The following is a 10,873-nucleotide window of genomic DNA, read 5'->3' as shown; positions in this document are numbered from 1 at the left end:
CACTGCTTCTCAGTAAGCAGCAGGCGAGTGTTTGCAGATAAATCGTTGTCTTCCATGCACACTATGGGCAACTGCAGTAATCTGTTACTGACCAAAGCAATCACAAGGAGGTTTTTGGTGCAGGACGCTCTTGGTGACTGATTTCAGCTGACACAGCCAGTAACCTCCAGCAATCATTCACGAACCATGGGGGAATACACATTGTTCCCCAGCAGGCTTGGGGAAGCTGATTGGTCTCTGTGTGGCTGAGGTCTGCAATAACAAAAATACACACACATTTTTGCATGAAACTAGAAAGTCTTAATTTATGTATTTTTTTTCTCTGCTCCTTACAGTTATCTTAAGCATTCTTTGCTGCGAGATAAATGCACCCAAAGGGAAAACAGACTTGTGACCTTGTTCTTGTTGCAGAATAAATAACGGTCAGCTCGGCTCCTAAAGGAGCCTTTATTCCGTAGCTGTAAAGCGGCCTCTATAGAAGGTCACTTTAACAACAAAAAGACACAACGATACACTTGGTTCATGATATATTTTTTATTGTTGGGTAAAATGACAAGCGTGTTTTCTCTATATAAATAACAATCACATGAAAGAACATACGAGACATGGCTATAGGGAAGTGGAATCAGTGTTTGTGATCACAATGTGCTGCTTGGGTACAGGATGTCCATAATGATAGCTGTGTTTTGTTTTTCATTCTTAAAAAGGAGTGTGCTGATTTTCTGAAATGAACAGAACCTGGCAGAATCTGTACACCGATGAGAAACTAATGGACTCACAGCCAGCCGCTATGTACAGGACGTTAACAGAGAGAAAGGTCAGAGGTCGTCATCAGCAGAGTCGGGGTTTAAAACAGGAAAATTGAAATCAAAGTGTATACGCTTTAACTGGAAAGACAGAATGACTATATATAATCTGTACACATCAAAAGTTCATACTAAATTTGAGATACAGTTGCCCATTGTGATTCAGAGTCATAGAGTGCTAGGGTGAATATGCATAGAAATGTGTCCAGCTAGGAAACGGTTTCATTGACTACTGCAGGAGCATTTAGAAAGAGCTGCTTCTCATGCTCAAAGACCCTCTACACGGCACAACCACATCTACCCCAGTCCCCAGTGTGCTAGTTCATCATTACTTCACATTAAAACATCCACTTGAAACACGCTGTCAAACAGAGCAGACTACGCATGTGCTCCACATTCAGCTACACTCTAAGATGCTTTTCTTTTATTTGGTCCAGGGATGTTAAAATATTGACAGAATTTTCTTCACACACGAGTGCTCTATTGACTCTTAGCTAAGGAACATTTTTGAAATCTTTTAAATTTCACAATGTGTAAAGCTGGCAATATTTACCTAACATCACCACTGACTTTCATTTTTCTGCTTTAGACTATAAATGAAAAGAAGAAGAAAAAAAAATATCATTCAAAACCTTCCAAAGCTGGTTATAATTTCGGATCAAAGGTTACAGAGCACACAACCATAATGAACCACTTAGTCTCCACTTCAAACAGGATGGGATCACAGCAAGGGCTCGTTTTAATTAGACAGATTTGGCTGCATTCGATGGACGAGAGCCGTAGATTTGTGAGGAACCACACACACTCACCATGAATGAAGGGGTCAAAGAACGAGGTGTTAGTCTGCAGTCACACTGGGAATAATTATGCTAATTCCTCTGATGGAGGGGAATTTTCCTTGAAGGCACAGGAAAAAAGTTGGGAAAGGGAAAATTGAAATTATACGATTTAATCTGGGTGTATACAATATATATATGTATATATGCGTTTCTGCCGATTCACTTTAGTTTGTTTCTGTTAAGAGATTATCTACAGCATTCCCACACACTGAATACAACCGAATAATAATGCAAAGTTGCACATGTTTATGATTTCATACCAATTTTCCTGAAAAAAATGTTACTAGCAAGCAACTTTGATGTAGAGGCAAACCACCAGGTGAAAACAAAACAAACAAACTTGGCTTCAAGACAATATCAATCAATTATGCCCTCACATATTTGTACTTTTTTTTAGCATTTTTTATTTTATTTTACTTTTTTCATTTTCGGATGACAGTCCCTCATCCGTGTGACTTACAAGTCAATTTGGTTTCTGAATCTGTGGTTTTCATTATTGGACTCCCACAAAACTAAAGAATCTGCAACAGAATTCAGTGCATTAGTACCTTTGAAAGGAAAAAAGCTCACTGGGTCTCATCGTCATGACCTAAGACTCTCCCACCCACACCACCACGTTGCCTTTGAGGACATCGGTGATCTCACAGTTGAGCTTGTTGAGCCGTCCATCCAGGATGAAGAGGGACTCTCTGGACGGTGTCATGAGGTACTGTCCGAACAGTCCGCTGCCCGCCATGATCCTGTTCTTGCTGCTCCACGGCCACTCAAAGGACTTGGTCGGCTCCTTCAAGCTCTTGATCATCTTGACTTTGCCGGTGCTCAGCTCCACAAACAGAGCGTCAGTTTGACGGCCGGAGCTGCCGAAAACGTTATACTGGTGGACTTCGGTGAAGGAGCGCTGGAAGGCCAGATCGGATAGGTGCAAGTTGGTGTGGATATCGAAGGGTTCCTGGATTTGCCCTCGCTCTGAGATCGTCTGGATTCTCATCAAGCCATCGCTGTCATCGACAGTGACCAAGTAGTGGCCGTCTGGAGACACGTAGGGAGTGCCAGTGATGTCACGGTTTTGTCCAATTACGCTGTCTGTCACGCTGTCTAAGATGAGCTGAGGCTGCGTGGCACCGGTAGAGTCTGGCCTGCAGTTAACAAAGTAATAGCCACCCAGATGGGTGTAGGCTACAGACTTGGGGATGCAGCTGTACTCCCATAAACTGATGTTTTTCACATATGAAGTCGTCTCCAGGTCAATCTTGTGTAGGACAGGCTCATTTCGATGAAGGATGAGGCCAAATCTGCAGAGAATTTAAAGAGAAAAACAAAGAAAAGATTTAATCAATATCACATTTTTCTTCTGAAATCCAAATTAAGAATCAAGAAACTGCCAACCCAGTTGACTGGTTGAGCACTTTGTACAAAAGTAGTGTCCAAAACATTTCGGTTTACCTGAGCATGACTTTAGCGATACATTTTTCTCATTTAAGACCGCCCAAGCAGTAATGCACAACTGCCCAAATCTGCAGTTTGTTTAATAAACTCTTGAGGCTTCCTTCGAGATCAAATGAATCCCCACAGACCCCCGTGTTAAAACAAAACACAAACGTAGAAGCAAGTTTAAATGTTGTATATTATTTCTATATACAGTTTCTGATGCATAAACTGCAAATAATGCACAATGTATTCACTATAATTCCCATCCAGCAAACATCTCGGCTATCTGACAAAATGCCCCAACTCAGCATGTCCACACATTGCTGAGAATGAGATTTAGCGAGTCAGCAGGTGACATTTGCCTCCTTAGTGATGCTGCAACTTTTGCATTTTTAGCCTTTGTGGATTGTAATTGGTCAATGCTTTCCTTTAAACCAAGTGGAGTGAGTACCTGGAGAAAACTCACTCAAGCACAGGCAGAATATGCAAACTCCACAAAAAGCTCAGCTGTCAGTCAATCCAAATCTAGGACCTTTTTACTGTAAGGCCTGAGTGCTAGCCACTGCAACACTGTGTTGCTCTGCTAAGATTAGAAGACCATCAGGTACCATTGTAGTTCTGACCGCCGGTGGCATTTCTCCCATGACCTGCTTGGAACCAATCGAAAGGCACCACCAGGAGTTGAGGCTGCAGATTAATTTGACTTAATATAGGAAACCTCACTCTGCCCGGACATTGAAAGGATTGAGAGCCTGATAGCTCTTTCTTGATTTTGTAGTTGGTGGCACGTGACTATTATTGGTTAGTGGACCAATTAAACATGCAAGAAACTGATTTTAATCTATAAGTTTATAGATATAGGAAGATTTAGGGGGGGAAATTTTGGGTTTAACTTGGTAAAATAAATACCAAGTTAAATAAATTTTGGGTTTAACTTGGTTTTCATTTGAAAACCAGTTGTAAAAGGGATTTCAATGGAAACTCATCCCCATATAAATAAACATTCAGTCTCTTCAGTCTTGTTGTGCTGACAAATTTGAAAATTACACAAAAACAGTACATTAGAACTTTGAGGGTTTTTTAAAACACCTTTTCCTTGGATTGCTGCACGACTTTCTAATTTTGTTTCACAGACTTGAAGAGCTTCTGACTTTGCTAATCCAGAGTTTTACCTTTAACTCTAGCACTCATGCTATTAGATAAAATATCTCAACAACTGCTGATGAAATTTGAAGTATATAGTCATCTCACCCCATGTTAATTATAAAAATCTTGATGATTCTTAGTTTTTCCATCCTAGACCATCATCAAATTGCATTTTTAATTTTTTGTTTTATGACCAACTACATCATCCTATCAGCTGCAGCTGTGTTTAGTTCTACACTCTTTATAATTTGTGCTCTAATACAGCCTGACTAGCAATTAGTGCTTGTAAGCTGAATTTGAGAGGCAAAGTCATACATTTCTGGGCTGTCTTCTCCAGCTTCCCGGCCTTTTTAGATGATTAATGCAGAAGGACATCTTGTTAGTTCAAAGCTCAAGTCATTTACTTTGAACAGTCATGCACTGTATTTGAAAATGTTCTGTAATTTTAGATTTTTTTTAAAGAAATCTGACAGTAAAATGCCCCCTAGAAACTTGACCTGCAGGTCTTAAATAGACCAGCACAATGCACATAATAAGGCAAGGTCAACCTGAAATAAGAAATTGATTTTTTTACTAGGTAATTATGAAGATTGTTGGACTGTCATAATTTTAAATAAATTTTCAGGAGCAAAAATTTAACATATCCGAGAGGTCCATTTAAAACACTAAAACGGCCATCTTCTGCCCTCTGGCAATCTTCATATTGGCTGTCTAAAATCATCTACACTTTCCCCTTTAATAGAATTATAGCAGTGTTATATGTGGGCAACAATCAGTGAAAATGCTACTCATTAGAAAAAGCCAAAGAACCTCCTAATGGCACATTACACTTTAACAGCTGAACAGTTGGAATATGCAAGGAGCGGACAGGCCTCAATTAAATGCGAATACCAGGTGATTGATGCTGACAGGCGCTTCAATCTTGCCGTCATTCATCATCTTTTATGCCGTTTGAGCACCACACTGTCTGTACCTGTGAACAGAAAATGGCTGTTTGAAAGCCACACAGCACATTATCATCACTGTGAAGGGAATCATTGATCCAGAGATCATTGTGTCCACTGGGACCAGGCAGGAGATTGCACAGGGTCACAGAAACGACTAAAGCAGAGTTTTTGGTTTGTAACATGGTAAATGGACTGGTTCTTATATAGCGCTTTTCTACTCTTCTGAGCACTCAAAGCGCTTTACACAACTTGTGCATTCACCCATTCGCACAAGCACATTGTTCTAAGTAACATTCGCACACATTCATACTCCGATAGATGCATTGGAGAGCAAGTTGGGGTTAATATCTTGCCCAAGGATATTTGGCATGCAGACTAGGGGAAGCCAGGAATCGAACCACCAACCTTCCGATCAGTAGATGACCTGCTCTGCCGCCTGAGCTACAGCCAACATGTGAGCACAAATTGATAACAACTATTTGTCATGTGTGCGAGGCTGGCTTTACTCCTTAATTAGTTATATTTCACTTATTATGTGATCAGTATTTAGTTTTGGGTTGTTTTTTTTACTTAAAAATTTCCTGCCGTTGGTTTGGAGCTGCTAACAATCGATGGCTTTTGGCATATTAAATAGTCTTTAATTAGCCTGTCTTATTATTAATGGAGCAGTTTTTCATATTTTGTTGCCACGTCTAGACTGTGCTACAAAACAGTTGTCTGCATTTAGCACAAAAATTGTGGAGCAGACCGTTTATTTTCATTCATTTGCACAACTAAAAATCTTTTTTTCCCCAATCTAATCAGGAAAACAGCAGATTTAATTGTTCCTTTTGTAACTCAGTGTTACTGTAAGAACTTGCACTATGAATTATTTGACCATTTTCTGTTCTGCACTCCACCCCCTTCATACAGTTAAAGAGCTACTCTCTACTCATTGCCGTTTAATAAAAATACAAAAAAGCATATTTTTTCTCAGGCATGGATTTAGCCAAGTCTAAGACTGAAAGGAAACTGAGGACCACCACTGAAAAACAACTAGTTTAATCCCTGTAAGGGGAACCAAGGATTTCAGAATAAGTAAAGCAAAGGCAAAGGAAACAGGTCAGAGTAGGCAGGTTGCTGCAGGGAAACGGTAAGAGACTTGGACAATCTAATCCAAATTAATTACCTGGACTGGACTTTTATTTAAGGTTAGAGTCTAACACTGGACCAGTGCACTCATCCTACCAAGTTGTTATTGCTCAGATATGTGAATGTGTTACTTCCATAAGAAGTATCATTAGTTATCATTAGTTAGGCTAGCAGAGTCAATGCTAGCCTAACTAATGATTATATCCAATAAACTTTTATTTGGAGTTGACATCAAACTTAAATTAACTACACTTTGCTGTGTTTTCCTGGCTCCGAACTGGTCTATACTGGTGGCTGTGTGCGCAAACCTTTTTCACTTTGTCATTATGGGGTATTTGTAGAATTTTAAGGGTGAAAAATGAATTGAATCCTAAGATTCAATAAGAAACAACCACTGTAATACGACAAATTGTGGAATGAGCGAAGCGTTGTGAAAACTGCACTGTATCCTAACAAGACTCCAGCATCTCTCTCAGTAAGTGCTTGTGAATATAGCCAAAGTCTCAGAACAGCCAAGAATCAAAATGCCCATTCAAATGAATTAATCAGACAAAGTTTTTATTATACAATCAGGACTTATGAGTAATTTAGACTGTAAAATTTGTTGACTGGTTAACTTTCATAGGTGGTATTCGATTCACTGGAGTCTTACAAAGATTTATGATCATTCGATCATTTCTGTGAAACCACCAAAGCGGTTTTACGTCAATTAAAAAGCCCTCCGTCACCAAACATGTTGGTTCTTGATTCTACTATAGTGTCCCCCACCTATATTAAAAAATAAGCTCTGAAGAAAGATGGGGGGAATCTAGAAGAAAATCATCAGAAAAATGTATTGTGCAGTTTAAATCTGAAAAACCATTTTCACCCACTGGCAGGCAGAGCTGGTGATTTACAGACCAATAATACAACTCTGCCTATCAAACAACACTGAAATTATTTTGCCATGGATTATTATCAATATTGTGGCTGATCAATGACTAGTGCACAATATTGGTAACATGCTTGGAAGCAAAAGGTCGATGCGATGAAACAAATACTTTTCTCAATGGTTTGAATTATTTTTTTCATGTATGAAAAATTGATAATCAGACATTGTTTGGCCTTGCTGTGCTGTGAACACAGCTGGGGTGCTTCACTGGCAGACCCGGATTGCTCTGTGCCAAACTGACAGCTGCTGTTTGTCGTTTGTACCAATGACTAATGCATAAAAGATTTCCCCCAATTCTGCACGACATGGCTATGTTCAACTGGCTGCTTTGCATGCTAACTCATCTCTGTGTCAGTGTTTTTACTTTAGAAATGGCTGAGTCTAAACACTTAACCCCAGAGTAATGTTTGCTATGCAGTTCAGTAAAAGATCCTCAGGGTAAAGCTCGTGAGCAGCGACAATGGATGCCGAACAGTAAAATATATCTAAAGCACAGCAATTCTTGTTCACCCATCCTCTAGCACAAAAAGAAACATCAAATCAACATCTCGCTCGACTTGTTTTGCCAAAAGGGAGTCTGTGCAATGATTAGAAATTTGTGGAAGAAAAAAAAAGAAGTGTGGGTAGCTTGAGCTGCAGGGTGCTATAGATGTGGGCATAAATAAGAAACAACCACTTTTTTTTTCTTTCCTTTTGCTGACATGTAAATTTGCTTGGCTACAAGTCGATGGCTGTAATGAATGACAGCCCCGGGAAGTTCCTGTTTGCTTTATAGTAGCTGCCGAGGGAATCCCCAGTCATTAAACAATCCCTGGAAGTTGCTGAATATATGTTGGCCGTTCACACACTGCTCATGTTGCTTAATCGACTAATCGATGCTGTGTTCCTGCCAGCAGATAAATGCCCGTGCGAGTACCAGATATATAAAGAAAAATCAGAGCCACAGCGTAGCAGTTAATTCCAACTTCTCTATTATCTGCAATAAAACAGCTGTCCAAATAAAAAATGTGTATAGATCCAAAGCTTTGTCCTGCTTCACATGTTGTCACACATTCTCCAGAAGACTACTCAGCTTCAGCCTCAGGTACTGTCCGATTTTAGCCATATGAAAAACATTCATAATAGTTGCACCTCCAAAGAGAACCTGTTAAAGAGAGCACTTTTCACACAACGTTGTGGGGGGAAAAAAAGAAAGAAAACATGGTCACACTTTCCTGCAATCTTCCCTGCAGGTCTCAGTGGATCTAATTACAGCTGTGCCAGCAACCCCACCCACACTCCCACCACACAGACACACGCCGGACTGCGTGCTCCTCCTCGGCAGGAGACCGTTAACTTCCTGAAATCCTCCAGACCTCCTGCTTGTTCCCGGCCTCTCCGTGACATTAGCCAAGCGTTTGGAAAAAGCTTTTCTCTATCCGCGTTAAGCCTGGGTGTGACAGCTGCTCATGACATGTGAAAACCGAAGCAGCGTTTCGATGCACTCTGCACTCAGCAGGTCTGTGCTTTGTTGTTGATGAACTAAAGGTGAGGTGCCAACTTGCCCCCCCTCTCTGACTTTGTTGGGTTTTTTTTATTTTATCTCGGTGAGAACAAAGAAAACACTAATGACTCCTGTAGCGGCATTTGATGATAATACTAATTGCTGATTCATTCTTAAAACCACTCTTTGACCGTTTGACACAAAGAGTTTGGGATCTTTATCAGTGTAAGAGGCAGCTGCATTTAATTGTTGTTATTCTGTTTTGGTCCTGACGTTTCTGAAAGGAAAATTCCAACAGCTATAAACGGCATAGCTTATTTAATTGTTTTTAAAGTTAATGCACATTATGTGGACATCCCGTACAGAACTGGAAATAAACCTAAGCCTCAGGTATTGCTGCTGATTTATTAGGTAATCACCATTTACTGGTAATGTCTAGCACCAAGCTCGGAAATTTGTTACATTATTTCCTTAAAAGAAAAAGAAAAGAGTCCAAAAGGTTGAAAGGTCTATTTAAATCAAATTAGCAAAGGTAGGGCCTAGCAGGCAGCCGTCAGCTGTAGCCACTTTCTTTTGTCCCATCTGTCAGTCAAAACCTCTATACCCCTAACAGGGAGTGGGTGTTTACTATTCATAAAGGCCACAATCTTTTAGTTTTTTTGTATCCGGTTACAAAAATGCTTCCTTCAGAGACTGACTCACTTTTGGAGCCAAAGTGGCCATTAAAGAAACAACTCCTCTTTGATGTTCATTTTCAGCTCCTTATTTTTGCTGCACTATTATTTGCTTACATGTCATTTTTAATATACACCTTAATGTTGTGACCAAGTGACGAAAATCATAATAAACTCCTAAACTTAAGTAACCGCTGAGTAAAAACACAACGCTCTAAATGGGAGATTAACTGCAAGCTGCCTTAGCATCTTGTATCCTAGACCTCCACCTCGCCCTTGTGTCTCCTTTATTTGAATTTGATACACAATACCTCTTAGAGTCTAATACTGTAGGAGCCCCTGCATCAGGGCACCGATGCCTAAACACCTTGGACATGTGTAAGTCTGTCACCCCAGCGACTTCTGACCAAGAGCAGTATTTTATGGCTTGGGATGTGAACCAGTTGAATGGGCTGAGCTTCTGCCTCCCAGACACTTTAATGTAGGCATGAAGATGCCTTACAGCTTAACATGCCCTGAGGGGTAGATTCAGAATCTATTATGATGTATTATTAAATCTACAGAATTATAAAATTATAAAAAAATGAATCGGATTATAAATTTACCAGTGTGACATGCTCTCTCTAGTCAAATGCATTTGTCAGTCCTCTTATTTTTTGAGCATTTGAAAAGCACTGCGTACACGATCTACCAGAGCTACTGTGTAATATTTACAGTCTTTGCACAGGAACCTGCACAGGAACACAGCTGACAAATACTTGATTTTAAACAACCTAGCAACATTTAAGATAAAATAATAATTGATGAAATTAATTCATTAATTCAGTATTTGCAACTGTACTGAAATCTGGTAACTGTTCAAAAAGTTTTCAAGAAGAATGCAGATCGTTTTCTGCCACTTGCTGTTTATTACTGAAAACTGAATATTTTTGGTAATCTGTTGGTTGGAAAAATTAAGATTATTTAGTTTTTCTTTGTTTTTGGAAGTTTTTATGACCGAGTGATTCGATTAAAAAAAAATAAAAATAAAACAGTAACTTTGGCCTTTTTCTTCATGGCCAAACCAGACTTTAAATAGTCAAAGGCAGTGTTGGTCAAGTTACTTGAAAAAAGTAATCAGTAACTAATTACTGATTACTTCCCCCAAAAAGTAATCCCGTTACTTTACAAATTACTTATTTTCAAAAGTAATTAATTACTTAGTTACTTAGTTACTTTTTAAAAACACGATTTACAACCTGAATAGGTGATAAAGTGATAGATCTTTCAGCCCAATTCTACTTTTTCTGCATAATCCATCATACAAAATGTAATCAAATGGAAAAGTCCCTTTTTAAAACTTGTTTTATTAGTTTTAATCTTTTAACTTTATGCATCAAGCAAAATTTTAATTAAATGCAACATTCACTGACTGGAAGAAATTTGTTTAACATTTAAACCTATTTTCTGCACATTCCAGCACATAAAATATATTTTTTTGTGTGTTTA

The 10,873-nt window shown here is 39.2% G+C and overlaps 1 protein-coding gene across 2 annotated transcripts in view; it reads right to left on the bottom strand.

Annotated features, from left to right (window-relative positions):
- Positions 1–519: 519 nt before the first annotated feature.
- The window catches only part of fstl5 (follistatin-like 5), a 200,271-nt gene continuing 189,917 nt past the window's right edge, over positions 520–10,873 (bottom strand). For both annotated transcript variants that reach the window (XM_085178364.1, XM_085178371.1), the window contains one exon: positions 520–2,937. In XM_085178364.1, coding sequence (XP_085034490.1) covers positions 2,235–2,937 — 703 coding nt within the window. In that variant the 3' untranslated portion in view covers positions 520–2,234. The remainder of the gene's footprint in view (positions 2,938–10,873) is intronic.

This window comes from Neolamprologus multifasciatus, chromosome 2 (genome assembly GCF_963576455.1).
Source record: "Neolamprologus multifasciatus chromosome 2, fNeoMul1.2, whole genome shotgun sequence".
Classification (NCBI taxonomy): domain Eukaryota; kingdom Metazoa; phylum Chordata; class Actinopteri; order Cichliformes; family Cichlidae; genus Neolamprologus; species Neolamprologus multifasciatus.
Note: the sequence above shows the minus strand (reverse complement) of the source record. Positions and strands in the feature narration are given on the sequence as shown.